Consider the following 25,776-nt stretch of genomic DNA (forward strand, 5'->3'; position numbering starts at 1 on the left):
ATTATTATTATTATTATTATTATTATTATTATTATTATTATTATTATTATTATTATTATTATTATTATTATTATGAAGTTTATAGTTCAGTGAGGCCTAAGAGCTCTCTGACTGAGAATGCTAAATGCTCCTCCCTGAACTGCCAATCCCACAATGCCACAGGAGGCAGCCAAAGCAATTAAAATGGAATAGCAGCACTGTAAGAGTGTAGTGCATAGTGGGATTATTGCTGATTCATCCTCTCCCTCTACCACAGTTTGTCCAGTAAAAGTAGGAAATCAATGCTTCAAATGTTGTTGAACTGTCATTCCCATCATCCCTTGCCTTTGGTAGTAGTGGCTATAGCTGATTGGAAGAGTGGTCCAGAAACATTTTGAGATCCACAAGTTCTCTGCCTATATAGTAGGGAATTTCCTATATTTCATGTACCTGCCAAGTAACATTTGTGTTCTATTTTATTGCTAGTGACAAAAAGACAGTCCTGTCTCACTTCTTTTTTATGTGTTCCCTTTTCTACAGGACTGGAGCCTCTATACAGATCCCAAGGAACTTTTTGAAGTGCTCAGCTGGCTGGAAGGATGGTAGGTATTTTTTCTTTTTTCAGGATGCTGTTGTGCTGCTGTGGCAGGAACAGGGGGGAATCCTTTGGCCCTTGTACTGTCTGCTGTCCATTCTGAATGAACTGAGTGTAACATGAGCGTTATGCAGACTCCACTTGATCTGGGAATTATCCTCCACATGTCACTTCATGGAGGATAATTCCCAGATCTATGGCTAAATTGCAAGGGTTTGATGAAGCTACTATACCTTTAAGCGGTCCAGAGCAGTGAGCTCTACAATATAGATACATCAGCCTGCCTTGTGTGCCCCTCATGTCACTTCACAGTGTACCAGACAATAGTAACAGATACCTGTGATTAGGGGTTATACCAAATCTACAGTTAGCCATATCCCCATGAGCCCATTTATCTGGGTACTTCCTGCTTGTGCAGCAGGGTGCTGCCAGGATACAAGGTCTGTGATGAGCCATTCTTGGGGCAAGGGTTCTGATTCTTCCTTCTGTTTCTGCAGTGTGGCTGAGAGGCAGGGCATCCGACGTGGCTGGTTTACCTACACAGACCTATGTGTCTTAATGGAGCAAACACTGTGGCAGCAGGCTTTGGGCCAGTTTTATCAACAGGTGGCCAAGGTAAGCTAGAGCAGGCTAAACCCAGCATGAGGAAGGCTAATGGGGGTGGAAAAAACATATAGCTATTCTTTGGTAGTGAGGCAGAGGTAGAAACAAGTGAGTAGACTTTCAGTGGTAGAGGGCAATGTGTTTTGTTTGTGTGTGTGAATAAGCATGTGTTAGAGAGAGAGAGAGAGATTTCTACTAGATGAGATCTGGTATGCTTCTGTTTATACTATTGCCTGAATAGTAAACTTTTTGATTCTGCTAATGTTAATCTTTTAAGCCACCCTTCATCCCACAAGATCCTTAATGTGCTATATCAAACAAAAGAGAAAAGCAGTTGAAAATATACATAGCAAACAAACAAACAAAAAACCTACCACAACCTGGCTAAAAAGAAAAAGATCCAGACATCATAACTAAGGCGTCTGTCTGTCTTCTGATCTCCACAAAACAAAATTTTGAAAATTAATTTTCTGAGTATAAAAAGGTGGGCTGGTCAGCATTTACCAGAACAGAATTGCATGACCAGTTTGCCATGGCAGAAAAAAGGCTGGTAATCTGGTGGAATTTGGGTGAAAATATTACTATTTGATCAGCTTTCATTCTTCATGTACATACAAACTGAGCAGACTACTCCTTTTTGTGTTTGAATGATAGACAGATGTTTAAGTGGGATGCTTAGTAGCATCTGTTCTTGGGCCTAGCTGGCTTCCTCCAGGTGAGGGGACTTGTGGGGTAAAGGGGAGACAACACGTAACCACCTTGATCTTCTCTTCCCACAGCTGGCTTGCATTCTTGGCATGGTGTACTTGACTGGGATAGCTGCTGTCCTTGTTTCTGCAGTGGTCGTTCATCACACTGTACACTTGAAGAGGACAAGCCCTATGGAGCTTGTTGGCACAAGGAGTGCTCTAGCTCTGTGTCTGCCTGTTCCATCTTCAATTCAGCTGGATCACAGCTTGGGGCTCCCTGACAGCTCTCCATACCCAAGAGCAGAGAATCAAACCTTTCATGATGAAGAACAGCATCCAGGAAGCAGTGGTGTCATGGCTACAGCTCTCTACCTGTGGAGCAGCGTCCTTAATGTGTTATCATACCCACGACCAGCTCCCATCAGTTCCTCACATTGTCCACGTTGCAGTCAGCCCACCACCTGCATGGCAGCCAACCACACAGCTTGCACCCACCCTGCTACACAGTCAGCTCCCTTTGGACTTCCTACATATTGCACAAGTTGTTCATGCTGGAACTGGCACCTTCCCATGTCGCCTAACTGCAAAGACTGGCCTGAACCACTGATGCTTCAACAGTGTTCCTCACAGGCAGCCTTGGAGCTTGGAAGGATAAAGGCATTCATATTTCCTAGCTAGGGACATAGCTTAGTAACAGGGGTGGGTGTGGGGTGGATCTAGATGGGAAGGTCTGTGGGTGTCATAAAGGCATAGGGCACAAGGGCAGAAAATGCTGGGAGATGGGTTTAGTGGTCTGTATTAAAAGGGGTGCCAGTTCCACTTTTTGGGTATATCTTCCAAACCTTTCTGCCCCCTTTCCCCTTGGCAGCTGTGCTTAAAAGCTTCAAGGAGTTTACTGGAGATGTGCATCCCATTTTAGGAATCAGGCTGGGATAGAAGGAAGACTGAAACGATGCTTCAGTCTGTTGCAACTATCAGCTGAGCCATTATTTGGTCTGGAAGACCTGGCTGAGTCTTTGCTTAACAAGTACAACTTAGGGTGGCTTCACACGCATTGGGCTGCTAGCAGAAGACACTGAGTCACCTCCTAGCTTGATTTTCTTGTGTGTTAACCTGTCTGGGGCACTTAGAAGTAATGATCCATGGTAGCTCACAGCCACGGTGGCAAATGCCAGCAATTTTATATGTTTAAACTATTGAGTGATTTACTATATAATTCAATGTTAATGTGTGAATGCATTCTTGTCCTGAGCCTGCCATCCTTGTTTTTTCTAGTGAGGAAAGTATCCCTTGGTTTCTAAGACCCATGCAGGAGTTAGTGAGATTTACTTCAGCCATAGCACTAGGAAGGAAAGGGGTGCCAATTGCAGATCGAGGTTCAAGATCCCATTATACCAGATTAATTCTGTATTTTGATACCTCCAACCTGTTCTTGTGAGTGCTTGCCTGCTTCCTCCAGTTCTTAGGGTTGGGAAACAACCACATCCTGCAGCTTATTCCTACCAGTGCTTTCTCCTGTACTTTTCACTGTTTCTTGTAGATGGGATCTCTTTCAATAAAGGTAGCTAATAATGTCTCTGTGTTTCATGTTTTTCTCCCCTATATGAAACCTGAAGTTGGGTGCCACCAGTCCTTTCTAGCTTGTTTTCTTTGTGGGAAAGGTACCAGCACAGTAGGTTCAACTGTCAAAATCTAATAGACTTGCCTTTGGGGAAATTTGAAATATTTGAGCAATAGGTGCTGTCATGGAGGACCCAGGACTGCATATACAGCCTGGAATTGAAAGTGAGGCTGTTAGTCCTGTTGAAGGCAACATTTAGCTTTTCAAACTTTGTGTTTGCCTCTGAATACAAGATGTGAAAGAATATGAGTTGAAAGGTGCCATTGTTCTCGTGTTCTGCTAGTGGACTTCCCAGGCCTTTGATTTGGCCCAGAACAATTCTATTTTCTTTGTATATGTCAAAAGAGCATACTGTACTAGAAATATGAGGTGCCCTTTAATCATAATTTTGAAAGCAACTAATTGAAACAGTCAAATAATTGTTGCTTACACCTAATAGTAACCATGCAGCTCACATATTTTACTGCACAAAGTAATAATTGCTTCTTGCTAAAATGTAGGACTTGATGTGCATTTTATATGCAAAATTTGGGGGAGGGGTCTTACATAGCTGTTGAACAGGTGTGCTCAACAAATTCTGTTCCCCTGCATCTTGCAAAATCTTGTGAGTCTCTTACCCGACCCATACATTGTCTGAACTCATCTGTGTGAACAAATGCAGTCCCATTCATTTTCTACCAATACCACCGCCTGGGATTAAATGGTGACTATGCCCTGCTGAGTCTTCGTAGCCACAATTGAATAGTCTTTACAAAGCCGACATGCTCTGATTAGAGTTACTCATAAGGACTGAGGCATAATTATCGACCCTCTCTTCTTCCACTACAGCAACTGTGATAAAACTGATCCAGGAAGGAGCCAGTGCCCTGCATTACAGAGCACAGCTAATGGAGCATGTCCTGGAATGAAAGTAAACAAGAAAATGTGGCCTTTTTATGGTGTTGTTGGATTTTCTTACCTTATGAAGGGAGGAGTATATATGAGAGGGAAGAACATTTAAACACATACATAAATGGCTTATATTTTATTCAGGTAAGTATTTATATTCCTGGCCATGTTTCCTTCCAACCTTAGCACCACCTCCAGGTTTTTGGGATGGGTGGACATTCACAAATCAAACCCAACTGCTAATGTTTTCTGGCAGACCAAGGCTAATAAATAGCATTGCTCTATCAGAGCTTGATTTTTTTAAAAAAAAAAATACTTTTTTTGGATTACAATTTCCATAATCCCCCAGCCATCACGGTCACTGACCATGGTGTCGGGGGGATTCTGGAAACTGAAGTCCAAAATAACTTTTCTGGGCTTTATGCTATTCATGAAGCTCTGGTTCATACTTGGTCAGTCCTTCCTTTCCTCTCCAAGAGAGAGTTTGTTACTGGACAAGTTAATGGCTAACTGGAAGAGGAATAATGGCCTGGCGAGGCCAAAGGTGGAAGTGCATGGGCATATGGCCAGTGAAGGCAAGAAATAAAGGAAGAGGAGGAGCTGGAAAGAAACTGTTGCACACAGGAGCGCAAAGGGAAAGGAAGAAACAGGATGAGCAAAGCTAGCAGGTCTTCCCAAGGCATTCTAGCAGGTCCTCCCAAGGCTTATGCAGATCCCAAGTTGCTTTCATGGCCCCTGAGTTGCTTGTTGGCCTTGCAGGTGAGTTGGGATGCTGGGAGATAGCACAACATCTAAGAAGAACTGTACCCTGAAGAAAGGGCAGCAATGATCAGGCATCAGAAGAGTTTCTGGTGGTGAGATATGGGCAATGTATATGCATGAGGGATTACACATTTTTGGCTGGTTTGGCATCAGTCCTGAAATGCAAGTAGTACGTACATGTCTGCATGTAATTCCAACCACTGAGTGTTAGAGAACATAGGGGCTTGTTCCATTACTGGGAATGGGGTAAGAGTTGTGCATTGGGTCTGGGCTAGTGACCCCAGCTGAAAAAGGGGGGGGCAGCAGAACCAGAATCTAAATTTAAGTTGGAAGCCCAGCCCAAATTATTTTGCCACCTGAGGCAGAGCAGCAAATGCCACTCTGTCCCAACCACCAAGACGGGTAGGCAACCTTTTTGAGCCGGGGGCCGGGTTGCTGTCCCTCAGGCGACTGGGGGCCAAAGCCGGGTGGAGCTTCAACCCTCCAGGGCGGGGCCGTATGCTGGGGGGTGGAGCTCCACCCTCGGGGCGGGGCCGTGCCTGGGGGGAGCTTCCACCCGCCGGGGCAGCCTCCCCATCTTTGCTGGCCCCTGACGGGGTCCCAGTCCCCGTAAGAGACCGGCAAAAAAGCTGGGGGGCGCCAGCGCTGGAGGGCCCCCTGGAGGGCCCAGCGACGGCAGCAGGACCCCCCAGAGGCCCCCGGCCGCCTGGTAGCCCTCCTGGAGGGCCCCAGAGACGGCAGCGGGCCCCCCAGAGGCCCCCTACCGCCCTGGGAGCCCTCCTGGAGGGCCCCAGAGACGGCAGGCGGCCCCCCAGAGGTCCCCTGCCGCCCTCGGAGCCCTCCTGGAGGCCCAGAGACGGCAGCGGGCCTCCTAGATGCCCGCCGCTGCTGCCGCCCGGCGCGGCTTTTGCCGCCTGGGCACCGCCAATTTGGGTAAAAAATGGGGGACGCGCTGGGCACCGCCTCTCACCAAATGGCGACGAAGTCTTGCGCGACCTCGGGGAAGGTTGCATGAGACTTCACCGCCATTTTGCCGCCCAAAATGGCAGCGCCCAGAGTGGCGAAAAGCCGTGATGGGCGGCGGCGGTGGCGGCGGCAACAGCAGCCAGGGGCTGGTCGCCAGGCCTCTGTGGGCCACGTCCGGCCCGCGGGCCGGAGGTTGCCAACCCCTGATCCAAGACGAGGTACATAATATCTAAATCCACACATGTTGTTTTGGTACCTGAAGCAGAACATTCCACAGGCACCTCTTTTCTTTGTATAAAAAAGGAATATTAACAAGTTCCTGCCCTGCTGCATGAGACACATGCTTTATTCCACCTAATGGTAGGATCAACCCTGCTCAGATTATTGTTTTAGGAGTAGATTGAGAGACATTATCAGGCCTAGGTGTGCCATACTATATTCTGTGCAAGAATCCAGGTGCTGCATGTGGTTCATCCTGTTCTATTTTTCCTTATCCCTAGCATCTTCTGGTCCTGGTGTCTTTTCTCTGCATCTTCTACTTTCTCTTTATCAACACCCTCCCACATGAGAAAATGAATGGTATTCCACACTGGGATGAGCTGCTAGCACGCAACCTCTTTGCCTGTGGTATTGCCATAGCTTTGCAGTGTGGAATGGGTTCTAGGTAAGCTTCCACTAGGCATTCCCTGGTGCCTTAGAATCTCACAGCCTTGTCCGGCTATTCCTTATGTTTGGTCAGCTAAATCAGTTTGGTTGAATTCAGAGATGTAGCCATGTTAGTGTGTAGAATCAGTACATAGAGAAATCTTGTAGCACCTTTCAGACTAACTGAAAGAAAGAAATTGGCAGCATGAGCTTTTGTATATTAATAATAATAATAATAATAATAATAATAATTATTATTATTATTATTATTATTATTATTATTATTTATAGCCCACCTCTCCCTGAAGGATCAAGGCCAGTAACAGTAAAAAAAGGTCACAATAACATTAATTAAACATAGTTCCCTTGCCCCCCCCCAATTAAAACTACAAAACATCATAAAATACATCACATTACGAAAATCAATCTAAAATTAATCTAAAATTAGCCCCCATTAAAATGAGGCTTGTGGGATGAATAACACAACAACAGTTATGGGACAATGGGAAAGGCCGTTTATCAATCTGGGAATGCTGCTGGAAGAGATCCATCTTAACAGCCTTCTTGAAGGCCTCAAGATTTGTAATGTGATGGATCTCTTCCGGCAGGTCATTCCAAAGATTAGGAGCGGCTGATGAGAAGGTCCTCTGGGTAACTACAGCAAGCTTGGTCTTTTTTGGCTGTAATAAGTTGCTCCCAGAGGACCTGAGTGTGCGGGATAGATTGTATGGAAGCAGACACTCCCACAAGTAAGCTGGACCTAAGCCATGTAGGGCTTTAAAGGTTATTACCAACACCTTGTACTGTGCCCGGAAACTAATTGGCAGCCAGTGTAAAGATTTTAAAACTGATGTTATGTGGTCGCCTCTAGATTTTCCGGCGATCAACCTGGCTGCCATGTTTTGAATTAACTGAAGTTTATGAGTTAGGTACAAGGATAGCCCCATGTAGAGCACGTTACAGAAGTCCAATTGAGAGGTTACTAGAGTGTGTACCACTGTTTCTTGGTCTCCAGGCTCCAGGTAGGGTTTAGGTGGCATATCAGCCGAATAATGCATCTGAGGAAGTAGACTGAGGGCCCGAACAGACGCATGCATTTTAGCCTGTCTGTTCAGGCCCTAAAAGTGTATGAAAGCTCATGCTACCAATTTTGTTCTTTCAGTCAGTCTCAAAGGTGCTACAAGATCTCTCTACATACTAAATCAGATTGAGTTAGCCTTCTATTTTTATACATACAGTATAAGTAGAGCTGGGGAGGTCTGCTTACTTTTAGAAGCACTTAGTTCTTACTGGTGCTGGGCTAAGAGTACCCTCCCTCAAGGCTTCATGGTGCATGATCCTCTCCTTTGTCATCTCTGCAGATTGCCACTCATTCAGGCTCCATCTTTCGAGTTCCTTATCCCTGCCATGGTACTGATCCAACATGTGACTCCCATCCTCCAAACAAAAGGAAACAGTGAGTTATGGGTTATAGAACCCAGCCCTCCTTTGGATTCTCAGCCACTGGGCACAGGACACAACAACTAAGGCCCCATTCCCACTGCCTTATAAAGCGGATCAAGACTTGGATTATGGGAGCATCGTTCCCATTTGAGTGCGCATTCGATCCTCATTACGCCGATTTCGTTCCCATTGGAATTCGGATCTAATCCCCATGTAATCAAAATTTCCAGGCAAAACCCGAATTCGGGGGGGGGGGGTCCGAACCTGGGTTAATTTGACCGCACTTTTCTGGAGGTTTTTCTTGCACCTCCCGTGTCCGATCCGGGGCAAATGAATGGGAACGACATGGGTGTCCAATTCGGGAACTTGGATATAATTTGTTTTTATTTATTTTATATGGGAGGAATAGTGCTCAAGGGGCTGGCCTGAGGGTGTCACCTGCTTTGTTCTCTTTCCTGCATTACCAGCGCTGTCCCCCCCCCCCATTTGCATAGCCTTTCCCCTGGTGGAGTGGGAAGCAGGTTAAGGCAATTGCATGTGTAGACAATTTTTTTTTAAAATTAAACTTTCGATCACCTAGGCTATGTGTCCAAACATAGCAAATCGCTACATTGACCTCCAAATGCGGTAAACACATTACGCCCCCCTGCAACCTCCCCCCTGCTCCACATTCATTGATTGACGTGTGAGGAGAGCCATTGAACACAATTTTAACTATTATTTTCTCTTTTTTTAACACGCCTGCTCAATCGCCCCCCAAACAGCCCAGGGAGCAATGGGGGAGGCAAAGGGACTTGGGGGGATGGAGGCTCCTTCTCCTTTTCCCAGAGGGGCTCTGAAAGACACAGGACAGCTTGGGAGGCAAAGGGACTTGGGGGATAGAGGCTCCTTCTCCCTTTCCCAGAGGGGAAAAGCGCCTAAGCGATTGATTGACTGCTTTAAAAAAAAACACAGAAAAACGTAAATGGTAAAGATGCAAATGGGAATGGGGAACAAAAATAGCCCATGCCAAAATGCATTGAAGCAACTGACATCACTATGACGTCAAGCGCCTTGGTGCTTGATTGACAGCTGCTTTAAAAAAAGAGGTTCCGGAAGGGCAATGGGAATGGTGAGCAAAAAAGTCCGCTTCAAATTACAATGGAGAAAATTTCAATGGGAATGAGAACATGGGTCAAAAACTCCCAAGTCCGTTTGCACCGTTTCATAATGGGAACAAGGGACCAGATTCGTATATGACTCGGAAAAAAAGTCCAAGTCAGAATTGCAGTGAAATACGTCGTTTTATATGCCCAGTGGGAATGGGGCCTAAGGGGCAAAGATGACAAGGCTCCCAATACAACTTTCTCTGAGTGCTGCATCCACTTCATATCACCCTGTAGAAACTATCCACCAGTGGCTGCTATTTGGCTGCACCATGAATAGACCCGTTATGCATTGGATTATATATCTTGCCCCAGGCTGAGATGCATAATTGGCCTTGTAGATCAGGCTGAGATGCATAATTGGCCTTGTAGAGGTCAGCCATGTGCCTCTCAAAGAGCTCACAAACAAACCATGGAGGTAATAACTGTCCTCTTGTGTTTTGTGCCCAGCTGGTAGCAATGAAAATCTCTGATTTTGAAGGTTTCACTATCATGGTGAGTAGCTGTTGATTAATCCATGCTATTATGGATTTAAAATGCTACTCATTTTATTGAGGCCGCTGTTAAGTCCATTTCTCCATGCATCATTCACATTCTATGTGAGGGAGAGGTTGGTCCCAGGTCAGCTGCTCGTCAATTTCATTAGGATACCACATGTTCTAATATTGTGTGTGAGATAGAAAAAAACCTCTCACCCATTGTTTCCAGGCCCTTCACCATTCTCTGCCATATCTCAATGAAAAAGCCATAATCTCTCGTTAGATCAGTGGTTCCCAACCTTTTCCTTGTCTCACATCCCTAGGAAATGTTTGATTAATGTTTGTGTCCCCTAAAAAAGTAATGTCACATTTGAAGATTAAGAAGTCTAATTTCTAATTTTTGAAGCACAAATTGAACCACATACTTTGGGTGAACTAATGGAACTTTTTAAAAAAAAGCTAACACAGTGTATAAAATGCAAATTTATGGTGCGGTACAGACCGCCACAAAGGGGTGATCTGGAGCCACCCATTCTCCCTCCGGAGGGAGCCCACAGCAACAAAACCGCGTGGGCTCCCTCCACTCGAAAAAGAACCCACTAAAAGTGGGTTCTTTTTGCTCACAGGGAGGACGTCATCAGTGCGCTATTGACATGCTCATGATGCAAGTGCGGCGCCCAGAGGTATGAACGTGGCACACGCTTGCATTGTGCATGCATGCCACATATGGATGGCGCCACATAAAGATGGTGCCGTTCATATGTATTAGGGTCATAGAGCGTGCGGTTGCCATGCACTCTGCAACATTATTTTGGTGCCGATACGGCGCTTGTGGCCCATGTGTACCAGGCCTAAATTGTTCAATTGGATTCTAATGTATTCGGAAACAACTGAGTAATGATCCATGACCTGAAAAGAATAAAAGCCCTCCTTCTATCCACCATCTGGAAGGAGAGAAAGACAAGCCAGCTCCAACAGGCCTCTGAGGGAAAGCAGATCTGCTGGACTTTCCCCCTTCCCCACTGACATTCCCTTCTCCTTTTGTGTCGTGTCTTTTTTCAGATTGTAAGCCTGAGGGCAGGGAAATGTCTAATTAACAACCTGTAAGCCGCTCTGATAGCCTTGGCTGAAGAGCAGGGTATAAATAAATAAGTATAAATAAGTATTATTATTGTAACTCAAGAACACGAGCCACTCTGAAATTCCATCTTGCATCCCCTGGGGGTATGGGCACCCCGGTTTAGATTGAAAAAGGTCAGAGTTTTGCCATCAGAAATTGGCTTAAGCTGTTGATCAGATTTTCTAAACTGTGTTTTTCTTGGGACCCCTCACTCACCTTGTACAGCAGCCTTCCATTCTGAGTTCTCTAGGTCACATCTGCACTGCATCAGCAATCTGCTTAGCATTATCATGAATCCCAGGATATTCCTCTTCTCATTGCCTTCTTCATTCGTTCATTTACCAAACTCACACATATCTTTCCTGCTCACCTTCTAGGCACTGAAGCTGCTGATATATGCTCTGGGCCACATTGTGAAAACACAAAAAACTGGCACTGGTTATTCTGTGAGGTTAGTAATTTTGGACTTTCAGCCAAAGAGGCTGGCTTGGGAGGTGGTGAAAGGTAGATATCAAGAGGCCGTTGAACATGAGATATTAGCTTGACATTAGTGATGAAGGCATGGAATTACTGATGTGATGAGAGGATATGATGTGTCCTGTTGTTATCATGCAGGAAAGTGAAGACATTCACTCTCCCATTACAGCAGCTCCCCGTCCTTCCATCTCTGTAACTCATTCCAGTCTCAGTTTAAAATCACAAATGCTCCCACCCTTCCTTCCATTCACCTCCCTTCAGTCCTGCCTTAAAACCTTATAAACGTTCCCTTCCATCCCCCTCATTCATTCCATCCCTGTTTAAAATCTCCTCACAAATGCCCCCACTCCTTCCATCCCCTCACTTCCTCCAGCCCCAGCTTAAAACCTTGTTCTTCACTTGCAAATACTCCCACTACTTCGATCCATTCACTTCACACAGTCCTGGCTTAAAATCATATTTCTGGCTTGCAAACACTTTATAAAAGACTGGATTTATTTATTTTTATTTTTTAAATATATTTTATTTTAAAAACTGTAGCCCCCAAGTAGTTCCAGATGCCTGGATGTGGTCCCCAGCCCAACAGCAGTTGTCCACCCTTACATTTTCTTCTGTGCCTTCATCATTGGTGACCCTAAGGCGAACGTATCACAAGGTTTTCTTGGCAAGTTTCTTCAGAGCGATTTGCCACTGCTATCCTCTAAGGCTGAGGGAGTAAGACTTGCCCAAGGTCACCCAGTGGGTTTACATGGCCAAGGGCTTTATTGGCGGGGGGGGGGGTTTGCAGCTCTGATACGACGTGACTGCAGGTCCAACTATGCGAATTCACGAGATAACATGATGTATTATCACACATGATTGCTTTCTATGGGGGGTTGTTCCGTGGGGCTTCCGCAGTGAATCCAAAGTGACTCCTCATTTTGGTGAATTCGGTAACAAGCGAATTCACAGAAGTTGCTTCCAAGCTCACTTCGATTTCACTCCGAATTGGTTTGGTGTGGAATGCAACTTTGCTTCCGTCCTGGTACACCCTCCCAAACCTCCAAGGTCCCACATTTCCCATGATGCTGCGCTGCAGTTTTGCCCTATTTGCCTCCGGGGCTCGGAAGGGTACATTTAAATGTAGATGACAGTGATGAAGGGAATGAAACAGGAGACTGGAGGGACAGATGGGGGCAAAGGAGGGGGCCACCAGAGGCTGGGGCGGAGGCTCCAACTCCCAGAATTCCATAGCCTCGAGCCAAGGACCCCACAACAAATTCCAACTTCCATAATAATAATAATAATAATTTATTATTTTAAAATAATAATAATGATATTATTAATAATGTTATTAGTTTGCTGAGGCACCAGAGCTCTCTAGCAGAGAAGGCTCAATGCCTCATGACACTACAGTTCCCAGAATTCCATAGCACTGAGCCAGGACAGTTAAGGTGGAGACAAACCGGATTATTTCCCGGTGCAGATGTCACCTCCTTCAAATCCAAAGGATTTACTTCCAAGTAGACCTGCAGCTTCTACACTGATTATTTTGCAGTGAAAGAAAATTATTATTATTATTATTATTATTATTAACAAATTTCTTTCACTGCAAAATAATAATAATAATAATAATTATTATTATTATTATTATTATTATTTTGCCGGTGAAACATTCGGATGAAGCAGAGGGCATTTAGAGATAGGTGACACATTCGAATGACGCAGAGGGCATGTAGGGATAGGTGACATTCCCTATTATTCACCTGAGGCTAGCTAGCATTCACGTGAAACTGGAGAGGGATGGAGGGAATGAATCGAAGGGTAGATTTAGATCTAGATGACAGATGTGAAGGGAATAAACAGGAGGCTGGAGGGAGAGATGGGAGCAAAGGAGGGGGCCATTGGAGGCTGGGGCGGAGGCTCCAACTCCCAGAATACCATAGCCTCAAGCCAAGGACCCCACAATAAACTCCAACTCCCATAATAATAATAATAACAATAATTTATTTTAAAATAATAATAATGATATTAATAATATTTAATTTTTAAAATAATAATAACAAGTTATTAGTTTGCTGAGGCACCAGAGCTCGCTGGCAGAGAAGGCTCAATGTCTCACGACACTACAGTTCCCAGAATTCCATAGCACTGAGTCAGGACAGTGAAAGTGGAGTTAAACTGGATTATTTCCCAAGCGCGGATACAACCTAAGAGAAGGCAACTGTTACAAAGGGAAGGACAGTGGATTGGATTCAGGGAGGTGGTACTTTAGGGAGCATGGAGAATAAGGGAAACCGGATCATTTCTGCAATCCTCCAAAATGGGTCTCCTTCAGATCCAAAGGATTTACTTCCAAGTAAACCTGCAGCTTCTACACTGATTATTTTGCAGTGAATAATAATAATAATAATAATTCCTTAATAAGAATAATAAATGGATGGGGGCTCTGACACGGAGGATAGATGTACGTAGAGATGAGGAGAATGACAAGAAGATAGATGTAGATGTGGCTGAAATGGATGAGGAGAATGACAGGAGAATAGATGTAGATGTGGCTGAAATGGATGGGAGCTCTGACACGGAGGATAGATGTAGATGTGGCTGAAATTGATGGGGGCTCTGACACGGAAGACCCGTTTGAATTTGGCTGCAAGGGATGGGAAAATAGAAGAGAGGAAGAAACGTGAAGCAATCTTTCACGTGAGGCTAGTATTCACGTGAAAATGGAACCAGGAAGTGGCCCCCTTCTTCACCTCAGAAGTGCAAAGGTTCATGATGCGTTCAGAGCCCCACTGAACATGCACAAGGGCCCCAATTCGAATCATTGAATCCGCATGGTATGTACCAGTGTTGTAATACAATGTGCACTCAGTCCACTTTGACTCAGGAATCACCACTATTTCGGTTTTCATATGTGATAATTCATCACATGAATTGCCTTGGATTCAAATTGACTCTGCTTCCCCTTCAATTCAAATTGGCTCTGGATTTGAGTTCCAGTCTCATGTGTGATAAGGGTATAAGCCAGGTGTAGTGAGGTACTCACCCAGGTAGAAAGAGCTGAAGGGGCTAAGGGCAGCCAGGTGGTGGAGGTTGAGGGGAAGGAGGAAGTTAACCCAGAGGTGGAGCCAGTGGAGGAAGGAGGAGGAGCTGGAAGGATTATAAAAGCAGAAGGGCTGAGGTGTGGGAGGGATGTATGTATGTATGTGGAAGAGCTGTTCGGGCAGCAGCAGCCGGGGAAGGTAAAGAACAGGGTTTAAGGAGGCCAGAGAGGGACAGAGTCCCTGCGCCTCTTCCAAGAAGGGCCCTATGGCCAAAGCAGAGGCCCCAAGAGGAGGAGAGGCGACAGAACCCTCGAGAGGAGGAAGCCTGGGCTTTTGTGGGCTCTGGGGAATGGACAACCAGAGACCTTGAGGATTTGGAGGATGAGTGGTGGAGTCCACAAGAGAAGCTTTGGGGAACAAGCCCTGTCATGATGGGAAGTGGGAATGTCTGACTTGAAGACTGGACTTTATGTTTTGAGTTATCATCTACTGGATACAAAGCTATTTTCTTATTAAAGGTACAGTTGTACCACACTTGCCTGAGTAAGTTTGTTGTGCATGTGGGAGAGAGCATAAGGGGAGGAGTCTGTTTCCTTGCAAGATGGAGTCTGCTATGCCAGCCCCGCCCACACCAGGATTTGAAACCTGTTCTCCAGAGTCATAGTCCAGCACTCAAACCATTACACCACATTGGTTGGGACCAGACCAAGATATTTTGTTGTTAGAGGGAGAAGGCAAGATGGCATGCCATCTTCCTAAATTCAGAAGCAAAACTGGACTGGCAGCCAAATCTTCTTTCTTCACTGGCAAATAGACAGTCCCACACCTTTCCAAATTTAGAAGTGCAGGACATACCATGTGCTCTGTCCTTCGGCAGAAAAAAAGTAGTGAGGACTCGGAAGAATTTTGGGAGGGGGGGGTTGGGCTATGTGGCCATGTTCTAGAATATTTTCTTCCTGATGTTTCGCCCAGCATCTGTGCTGGCAATTTCAGAGAATGCTTGCCTTTCTCCAGGCAAGCATTCTCTGAAGATGCCAGCCACAGATGCTGGCCGAAACATCAGGAAGAAAATATTCTAGAACATGGCCACATAGCCCGAAAAACCCACAAAAAATCATGGATGCCGGCCATGAAAGCCTTCAACTTCACATCCAGAAGAATGGTTGGGTGGCTACAACTGATAACCCCCAGCATCTGCTGCCTGAGTCATTTGCTTCATTTGCCCCACTCTGCTGGTAGGTTGGGCCCTGAAAAAAAATCAGTAAATTTCCAAACTCCTCTCTTGTCTACTTTGTAGGTCACTTCCAATGCCACTATAGTTTTCCCACCAGCTTTGTCCCCTTAGGCCTCTCAATCCATTTTGCCTGCCTGCAGCAAAGAGGATGGAGCCAGCACTCATAAGACAGATAATAAAGCATATCATTTTAATCTTGTTCATTCTTTTTCTCCAGATCTCTGGTGCTGTGCTGATTTCAGCTCTGGTGCAGGTGGTGCTGGGGCTGTCAGGTGCCTGTGGATGGATTGTTCATCGCTGTGGACCTATGGTTGTGGCACCAAGCCTTTCTATCATTGGACTTTCAGCATACAGGCCTGCTGCTCTTCTCTGCTCAGAGAACTGGGTTATCGCCCTGCTGTATGTTCCTTAACAGTGCTCTTGCCAAGCAAAAACTGAGCATCAGCATAGTGTATTTTTGTATCATTCAGAAAGGTGTACTCTTACGAAATGGGGAGGCAGCTCTCTTTGGCTAGGGAACTCCAGCTACTAAATTTCATGAACTTCCCAACAGAAAGCTCTGAAGCAAGCTAGATAATATTTGTGCTGAAATTTAAATTCAGGGATCAGTGTTCTAAAGCAAAATATGAGTTACCAACCCTTTGAAATGGCCAGATTCTGATTCAATTGAATATCAAGTGATTCCACTAAATTTCACAAAACCTAACATTGAGTTTTTAGGATTTCTTTACTTGAGGTTTTTTCCCATTATGAAATTCCATCCCTATAGGAATGCTTGATAATATGTAATTTCTTTTTTCTAGTGTAAATTCTCGAAGTTTAAGAATTTTATATTTTGACATTAGAAGTCAACCTTGCATTTTGTTACTTTTGTTCTGTGCTAATATTACTGGAATTTCAAAGCAACAGTCTTCCTCTCCCATTTTCTCTTTCAGCATGAAGATGGAATGGGAAGAGGGTTTCTGTTCTCCATCTCACTTAAACTGGAGGTGAGAATCATGCAGCCCTCCAGATGTTGTTGGACTGTAAATCCCATAAGCCCTAGCTAGCAAAGCTAGTGGGGAAGAATGCTAGGATTTGCAGTTCAGCATCTGAAGGGCTACACAATTCTCACCCCAAAGTTAAGCTAAGAGGCCAATTTGAGCTGAGCTGTTTCACAGAGGTAGCTCATAGTATGCGTGTATCTGTAAAACAATATTCTGCACAAATGGCAGCACATTGCTAAATATCACTTATTCTCTGTTTCTTTTAGACTTGTGTTGCTGAGTGTTTTACTATCCCAGCACCTGGCTTCCTTCCGATTGCCCCTCTGCCGGTGGACCAAGGCAAGCGGCTTCTCTGTAAAACTGAGTGGCCTATCCCTGCACATGTTTTCGGTAGGAATATATGAGTTACCACCTAGTCATGCTCCCATACTCCCCCATCCTCTCCTCATATCTCCTGCATATCTAAAGCAGAAGTGTCAAAACTCAGGCCACCTGGCCCTTAGGGCATCTTCAGATTCCCTGAGTCTCCAGAGACATTGGTTAGTTTTTTTTTCCATTCTAAAGGGCTTAAAAACCTTTCCAAAGGTTCAAAGGCCATTCTAAAGTCAGTTATTGGCAGTAAGATCTTTAAAGTAATATATGCTGTCATTTTGCTTTAGTAATATGATTCCCATGAACTTAGGCTGTAAGGGTATATTGATCCTGCATTTTGTTCACCCCTTCTCTAAAGAATGAGTTGAGAGGGATGCCTTGGTGTATCCTAATTTGGGGATGAATTACTTTTTGCACCTGACCCATAGTGAGGGCAAAGTGTTGCTCCTATTCTGTGGGGCTCCAGGAGACCACATTTGTTAACTGGCTCAGTGACTGTTAATTCCCTCAGCCAAGGAAATCCTAGTGATGCTTCTGTGAGGGTGAGAGCATGAGTTCAGCTGCTTGAAAATGTATATGCCTGTTGTTAGCTGCCCCTGACTTGACTCCGACTCAAGGTGACCCTTGTGGATGAGACATCACCAAGAATCCCTATCCTCCACTGCCTTGCCCAGGTCCTGCAAGCCCTTGCACATTACCACCCCCACCCCCCCAATTGAGTCTTTGCATCTGGTCTGAGGTCTTCCTCTCTTTCTTCTACTTTACACCTTTCCTAGCATAATTGTTTTTTCTAGTGATCTGTGCCTTCCCATTATGTGGCCAAAGTACGATAGTCTCAACTTCATCATCTTAGCTTCCAAGAAGAGCTCTGGTCTGATCTGTTCAAGAACCCATTTGTTTGTCTTCTTGACTGCCCACGGGATCCTAGGTACTCTTCTCCAGCACCACATTTCGAATGAGTTTTCTTTCTGTCTGCTCCCTTCATTGTCCAGCTCTTGCATCCATCCATGGCTACAGGAAATATAGTGGCCTGGACGATTCTGACTTTAGTGCTCAGTTATACTTCTTTGCTCTTCAGTATCTTGTCCAATTCTTGCATAGCTGCCCTTCCCATTCTTAGTCTTCTTCTGTATGACTGATATGTCTGTAGTGGTAGCTAAACCCACAGTTTTGTTCAAAGGGCCATTTGTTTCCCCCTCAGAAGTCTATATGTTGCAATACTACTGTAGTACAACTTTTTAGATGTGCCACTCTACTTCTTCACTTCTCCCAAAATTTGCACAATTATGGGTGTGGATTAACAATCCCAGAAGTACCTTTCCTTTTGTCTTCCACATGTACCCCAATCCAAGGATACACTCTACCCACCCTCACTTTCCCACTGAAACTTTCTGAGCCAATGTCCACTAGTATTTTATTAGGAATGGGGGGTTGACCCTCCAGATATTGTTGGGTTGTAACTCCTATTATTCTTCACCATGGGTGGTGGGTAGGGCTAATTTGAGTTGGAGTCCAACAACCTCAGGCGATCCAAATCCCTGTGTTATAGAGATGGATCCAGGGACAGCCAGTGAGATTCTTTTTATGTTCATTTTGCTTTAGGTCTTGCTGCCATTCTCTGGGATCTGGCTTGTCTGTGGGATTCTGAGGCCTGTTCCAACACCTTGGGAGATGTTGCACCTTTCCTCACACTATCTGATCTTTGCCAATAGCACCTCGCAGTCCCCATGGCTCAAAGTCCCTTATCCAGGCAGGTATTCATCTATTACAATCAACAGGAACATAAAAAGACCATTTCACAATATTAAAACCACATCATAACACTGTAAATAGTGGGTGGTTTGTGTGTGTGTATGTGTGTGTATTGTTTGCATTTGTACCTGCACACAAACAAACACACACATCATGAAGCCTCAATAAGTTCTGTCCTATTGGTTTAGGAGGTCTGGATTTCACTTCCCATCTCTCTTTCTCTTCTATAGGGGAGCAGGGCTGGCCAATACTTAGCACCCGTGCAGTGGGGATTGGTGTTGCCATGGGTATTGCTGCAAGTGTGAACTCTCTCGGCTGCTACTTGCTATGCAGCAAAGCCCTAAGGCTTCCAGCCCCAGCACAACATGCATGCAACAGAGGGCTCTGTGCAGAAGGGCTTGCTAGTCTCCTGTCAGCTGTGCTTGGGAGTGTTTCTGGAACTGGATCAAGCATGTCTAATACTTGTGCTGCCCGTTTGACCAAGGTAGGAGCATGGGTTGGGCCCTGGGCATTCTTTTGAGTGGAAGTGGTGCACAAGCAGATGCTGAGATCTCTCATGAGAACCAGTAGGTAGCTCTTTGCAAAGGAAATTGGGGTGGATATCTCCACTTTCAGGGATTACCTTAACCTTTGATGTCTCTCATTAATGTATGAAGCTGCCATTTAGCAAACTAGACAAGTGGTTTATCTATTCCAATAACAAAATTTGAGAAAGTTAAATTTTGCACTACAACTCCCAGAGTCTTTCTAGAGGCTTTTGAGTTAGTAGTCCAAAAAAAATTTTTTTTTTTTTTCAGACTGGCACTGTCTACTCTGACTGGCACCAGTTACTCAGGATCTCCTAGATTTTGCTAGAAATGCCAAAAAAGTGAACATGTGAAAAATATTTGCTCTACAGTTGAGGTACACAAGCTCATTTTTCTCTCTCACACACGCTTTTTTTAGCCATTTGAGAAAATGTAAAGAGATCTTTAGCACCTTTGAGACTAACTGAAAGAAAGAAGTTGGCAAAATGAGGTTTCATAGACTCTAGTCTACTTCCTTAGATTATTTAGTGGAGTGGAAACCAGGGATAGACATATATACTGTATGCCATTGGTATGTGAGAATGTCAATTCAAATCCAACAAACTAACAAGGCTATATCTTTGAATTTTATTTTCATGTTCATGTTACACATGGACAGGAAACTAAGCTATAAACAGGTGGTGATGCTGAGGATGCTATAATTATTTCTAAACAAGGCTTTTATTGTGCAATTGCACTGCCTTGTTCATGGAATTTTACAGTAAAACACAGATGATCCCCTAAGAAGGATAATAGCCCAGAAGGGTTTTCTGGACTTTTGTCTGTTCATAGGTTGCCATGATAATGTGAATGATCTCTTTAAGGGAAGGGAAAGTAGAGTGGAGCAGGACTTTACTACTGACAGGCCAATACCATCTTCACTTTGACAAGAATGAAAGATTTCCCAGAGGAAATAAATTACACTGAGGTGTCTCTTCTCCAGTCAAGGAATCCATCCTGTATCTGTATGTTTTTGTCTTGTTTTCTGTCTCTACCACCTCCTTCCTTGCCACTCTCTGGAAAGCAGAGGAGCCCTGAGCAGTGAATATGCATGAAGGAACAAAAGGTTATCCTGGGAAGGCTGTGCTGGGTTTTGCCGGGGGCAATCTCTCATACCCTATTTCCCTCAATCAGACTACATCATCTCGCTCAGTGTGGCTTGCTGCATTGGCATGTGTGCTGTTGGGCCTGTCTCCCAGGCTCATGGGACTGCTAACCACCATCCCTTTGGGAATTCATGGTAATGAATATTTCTTTCCCTTCCTTTCTTATCTGCCTTTGGCTCCCTGCTTGTACATCTCACACTGCCAATTGTTTTATAATGCATGTGGGAGAGATAAATGAGTGTGATTCAGACTAATAAAAATCAAAGAAGACAATTATGAAACATCTGCCTGCCTGTCCTCTGAGTCACTCCATGGCAGCCCCATGCCTTCTGAATATGGGTGAACGTCTGTGAACTGCAGCGTGTGATTGCTCTTCCTTCCTCTCCCCATGACTTAGTGCCTTTTCTAACTTCAATTCTCTTCATTCAGTTTGTTTTCCTTCTTTCTTAACCTCAGGAGGAGTGCTCTCTGTGACATACAGTGTGGCTGTCGGCACCGGTGTCTCCTATTTCCAACACACAGACATTGACTCAGGCAGGAATATCTTCATTGTGGGCTTCACCATGTTTATGGGACTGCTGGTTCCACGGTGGCTCTTTGCTGCGCCAGGAGCACTGGTCACAGGTGCTAAGAGTGGAAACGCTACATGAATTGGGCTGGGGGACAGGAAAAGAAATCTTGAGGATGCAGGGCAAACCACAGATGAAAAATGTCACATTCACAAGACCACTTATTTTTCTCTGGGGGAAAATGATATATTGGAGGAATGTTAGATTTATAGAAATGAAAGACTAAAACATCCCCTATTTCAGACTTCTGAACTAAGCTGCACTGATATTAAAAAGAAAAGCAGAAGTGAAATATTTGAATAAATTGAGTGCCTTCACCCTGGCCTCAGGAATTCCCCATCCCTGCATGCTATCTACTATTAGTGTGAACAAAAGATACATGCTATCCGTTGTGATTGATACTGATTGTTCTTCTGGTCATTACAAATAATAATGATAATAACAGGTTATGACATTGTTAAGATAACCAGGATACTTTCTTTATAGGTTGTATCCCTGTGGATCTCTTTTTCCTTTCTTTGCTGATGCATCCTGCCTTTATAACTGGGTTCCTTTCTTTCTTCTTAGAGAACACAGTCTCAGGTAAGGAGGTAGCAAGAGGTCGATCCCTTAACTCCCCATTAATATCTGCAGTAGGTCTATTGGTGGTAGTGGAAAGTGTGGGTTGATTGGCAGTGACAATAGTTAGCATCGTAACAGTGATCATTTGAGAAGAAGAGCATACCATCCTAAGAACGTACCATCATCTTCAAAGGTCTCCAAGAACCAATGTGATCATTGCTTTCAAAGTTATTTTCTCAAACCTGCCTACTGTAGCAGGTATTACTTTAGTGCATTACTCTACCAGGAGAAAAGTACATTTATCTGGAATATGAAACAAGTTCTTTTTGGGTTTGATGATTCTATTGTGGAATTCTTCTGCAAGATAACATTACATTCACATTTTACTCAGTGGTTTTTAACTAAACTGTCAATCACTCACCCCCCCCCCACTAGATCTCTGATTTATAATTCCTATTATATAAGTAAATATGCAAAGTGTGGTCTTACTTTGCTGAATAGCCATGGCCGGCATCCATAGTTTTTTGTGGGTTTCTTCGGGCTATGTGACCATGTTCTAGAAGAGTTTGTTTTTGACATTTCACCAGCATCTGTGCTTGGCATCTTCAGAAAATGCTGGCATGGAAGTGAGTGGGGTAGCCACAGAGCCCAAAAAACCCACAAAAAATGTAATCCTTATTGGAAGACCATTAAAAATAACAGTCTTTCTTTCTTTCTTTTTGGCATAAGAGCAAACATGGTTACCTCTAATAGATTTAGCATCAATTATATTTTGTATTTTTTTAAAATTATCAAGTAACATTTATTGTTTTTTTGAAGAAAGGTTTTAAGAAAGGTCTCTCCAAGGAGATGTTGACTTGTAGGCCTTTACTAATTTCCTCTGTTACTGAAGGATAATTTGGGAAGATTTTGAGATAATTTAAAAAATTAATGGAGAAAAGTAAGAATTTAAAAGCAATACAGTATATTATCTATGAATGCAACATGCTACTTTTTGAAAACAACAAATCGATAATGGGAAGAAATTACCTGTATCTAAAATATGCTAATACAGTATGTTTAAAAAAAAAACTTGAACAATCTCTGTTCCACAGTGTATGGCTCTTCTAAATTGCCCTATCATTATTCTTAAGGCACCCTGCAGGAACGTGGAATGCTCAACCGCTTGTCCTCATGCAAACCAGAGGCTGGAGAGAATTTCCTGCCTCACAGCCAAAGGGGTTCTGCACAGAGATATGAGCCAGCTCTAGTTTTGCGAAGACATATGTCACATTCATGGTACAAGGCCTTTCCTTTATGTTTTCTCTGTCCTCTGGAGAAGGACAGGGAGGAGGTTGTGAACAGTTACCCACTGGAAGAACTGCACCTTTCTGAAGGGGAAGCCACAGTTCTTCTGCTGAGACAGGAAAGAGTGAAGCCTGAGTCAGAACTGCAGCTGGGATCAGAGCAAGAGCATAACATGATACAAGAGAATTTGGAAAACCATAGATGTGGCATAATGAGACGACCCACCTCTGCTGATCTGGAAGAGTGTCTTTGCTCTGATAGAAACATTATGTGAGGAATGGTACTTGGAAATCTGTCAAAGGAATCTGGCTTTAGACAATTATTGAGAAAAATCTGCAGCCTGAACCATAGGCCAGGAAACAGTCTTATTAACACTCCTTTCTGTTTTTATATCAGAGTCATGACATACCTATGTGTCTAAAAAAGGTCAATCAGCATCACCTCTGCGATTTCTTTTCTTTGCCTCTTCTGACAACTTGCATTCAGACTTTCCCTTTAATTTCTCTGCCTGAGGGAATGGAGCTATCCCACAGTGCTGAGCAGCAGGAAGGCTCAGTTTGGAAGGCAAATAGCTCATCTGTACTGGAATGCACTAGGGTTTTTAGGGTAGGGATGAATTTAGTCTGTGTTTCTATACTTCTTCTGTTTCATCTTTAAATGTCACAAACCTCAATACAGTACATTTCCAAAGGAAGAATTTCCTAACAGATCTCACAGCCTGGGATCTATAGTTTGCTTATCTTTACTGTTTGCTTGCTTGTTTGTTTACCAACAAGAGAGAACCTCTGTCAGCTCTGTTTAAGACTTAACTTTAGATAATCACAACTAGAGCTTGGAAATACTATTTTTTCATACATCAGCGTGGCCTGTGGCATGGAAGGCCCCTTTACCTGTCTTGCATTCCTTTTAAAAGGAGAGATCACAACATATTTTGTTTTGGAAAAGTTGGGGGTAGGCATCTTCTGGCTTCCACATGTTGTTGGGCTGCAGCTCTTATCAGTTCCACCCAGTGTAGCCAGTGTGAAAAATGCTGGGAGTTGCAATCCAACACCACACACAAGTTGTCCACCCTACAAACAATTTATTTAATGAACCCTGGCATTATGGGAAGAGACAATACTTTCTGCATATCCACTTTCTCTATACCAGAGAAACTTTATGAGACCTTGAACATCTGCCTGCAAATCTTGTTGTGTATCACCAAACTCCCTTGGCCTGTGTGTGAGAAAGGCAAAATAGGCTATTGGCCTTGGTGGAAGTAGTTTTGGCAGTAATGCAAAGGGCTTGGGTAACTTTTCCTCTTCTACCTCCCCGGCTAGTTGTATGAATAATATTAATCAGTAAACAATTCAATACATATAGGATGGAATAAGCATGTACTCACAAATTTGCTCATAAATTCCCAGTCTGCTGGCCTACTTCCATCTCCATATTTTGAGCCTTTTCCTAAGGTCACCCTGCAGGCATAACCACCCTATACTACAATACAAAGAAAGAAGAAATATACAAAATGTCTCTGCGGAACTGCCAGGTGAAAACTGCTAGATCTGCAGCCTCTTTTAGAAAGGCAGTAACATTTTAAGCATTGTTTCTATGCTGAATCGGATTTTGCTGCATTCAGTTTTTAATTGTTTTAAAGTTTGTTTTTATTCTGTCAGGATGTTGCATGATAGGATGGTCTATGAAAACCAAAAATAAAGACATGAAGGGAAATTATAAGTAATAATCTTCCATATTATAAATCAGAAGGACTTGCCAAAAACATTCTACACCTGCAAATTGATTAATATTTTTGAAATCTGTACAGTGGGCCCTCCACGTTTGCTGGGGTTAGGGGCACAGGACCCCCATGAAGGTGGAAAATCCACAGATTAAAAAAAACACATTTCTTTTTATCTGAAATAACACCTCTCTAAGAACCTATATTCAACATCTGCCAGATGCTGAACTTAGAATCACACTGGAGGACCTAGAAATGCCTACAGAAGTGTTTTCTCTAGGTCCTCCAGCACAACTCTATCATTAACTTCCAGCAGAGTTGTGCTGGAGGACCTAGAGATTCATAGAGAGAAAGTATTAGTCAAATCTGCAAAATGCAAAGCTGCAAATGTGGAGGGCCAACTGTATAGTCAAATCTATGCCAGAGCTTCAGTTTGACATCTCGTTTTTACATCCTAATATATACTCATTTGATCTTGATTTATAAAGGATATGGATCATGCAGAAAATTATGACTCATGTAGGCTTTCTACATGTACTCAGTCATGCTTACCACATGGTCTGGTTGGCGTATTCACAATATTTGGAAGCAATACATTATAAGACATTGCCTTCCTCTAGGGCTGACAGAGTAGGCTTACCTGTTCAAGATCGTCCCAAGCCCCAGGTTTTATAAGCCAAAACCTGAGAGCCAGGAATAGCTTCTAGTGATGCCATTAAATGTTACATCTAAGCACATTTGCTCACAGCTGGTCATTCAAACATACAGAAGGAGGGCAGACATGTTCCTGTTTGGAAAGTAAAACAGAAATCTAAGATAAAGTCTGGGCTGCTCCAAATCTATATAAAATCAATGGATTATTGCTTCTCATCTATTTACAGAGATGCAATAAGGAACATTTAATGTAGCCCTCTTACTTCCAACTAGAAAGTGGATGCAGAGCAGAATAGAAGGTGAGCCCTGGTGTCACAATTGGGAAGGAAGGAGGAAGCCAGCTATGGAAATACAGAAATCCCTTGGCAAGTTGCAGCAACAAATCAGTTAAGCCTTCAAAACTGGAAGAAATTTCTGCTTTATCAGCTGTGCTTGAAGTTTGCACTTATCATTTTCCTGTCGTCCAGTTTACAACTTCATCTCAAGCCTGGAGATAACCCATGAAAATTGGGGACCCTGAGATCTGCTAAC

At 43.8% G+C, this 25,776-nt stretch overlaps 2 protein-coding genes across 7 annotated transcripts in view; both read left to right on the plus strand.

Moving 5' to 3' along the window:
- CNPPD1 (cyclin Pas1/PHO80 domain containing 1) overlaps positions 1 to 3,442 on the plus strand; it is a 14,977-nt gene extending 11,535 nt beyond the window's left edge. Inside the window, exons 6-8 of the mRNA XM_042453759.1 lie at positions 520 to 581; positions 1,072 to 1,189; positions 1,957 to 3,442. Coding sequence (XP_042309693.1) covers positions 520 to 581; positions 1,072 to 1,189; positions 1,957 to 2,544 — 768 coding nt within the window. The 3' untranslated portion in view covers positions 2,545 to 3,442. The remainder of the gene's footprint in view (positions 1 to 519; positions 582 to 1,071; positions 1,190 to 1,956) is intronic.
- Positions 3,443 to 4,972: 1,530 nt separating this feature from the next.
- Positions 4,973 to 24,587, plus strand: SLC23A3 (solute carrier family 23 member 3). Of its 6 annotated transcripts, none has more exons than XM_042444923.1 (12): positions 4,973 to 5,134; positions 6,604 to 6,767; positions 8,110 to 8,204; positions 11,313 to 11,386; positions 15,890 to 16,071; positions 16,925 to 16,997; positions 18,633 to 18,780; positions 19,013 to 19,266; positions 20,483 to 20,588; positions 20,911 to 21,078; positions 21,510 to 21,605; positions 22,718 to 24,587. In XM_042444923.1, the coding sequence occupies exons 1-12, from the start codon at positions 5,027 to 5,029 to the stop codon at positions 23,143 to 23,145; spliced, it is 1,896 nt and encodes a 631-aa protein (XP_042300857.1). In that variant the 5' UTR covers positions 4,973 to 5,026; the 3' UTR covers positions 23,146 to 24,587. The 6 variants fall into 6 exon arrangements, with proteins under 6 accessions (XP_042300857.1, XP_042300856.1, XP_042300858.1 ...); XM_042444922.1 differs by having other exon boundaries at positions 4,974 to 5,134; positions 16,925 to 17,048; XM_042444924.1 differs by having other exon boundaries at positions 4,974 to 5,134; positions 16,925 to 17,048; positions 20,911 to 20,988.
- The last annotated feature ends 1,189 nt before the right edge of the window (positions 24,588 to 25,776 follow it).

This window comes from Sceloporus undulatus, chromosome 1 (assembly GCF_019175285.1).
Source record: "Sceloporus undulatus isolate JIND9_A2432 ecotype Alabama chromosome 1, SceUnd_v1.1, whole genome shotgun sequence".
Classification (NCBI taxonomy): domain Eukaryota; kingdom Metazoa; phylum Chordata; class Lepidosauria; order Squamata; family Phrynosomatidae; genus Sceloporus; species Sceloporus undulatus.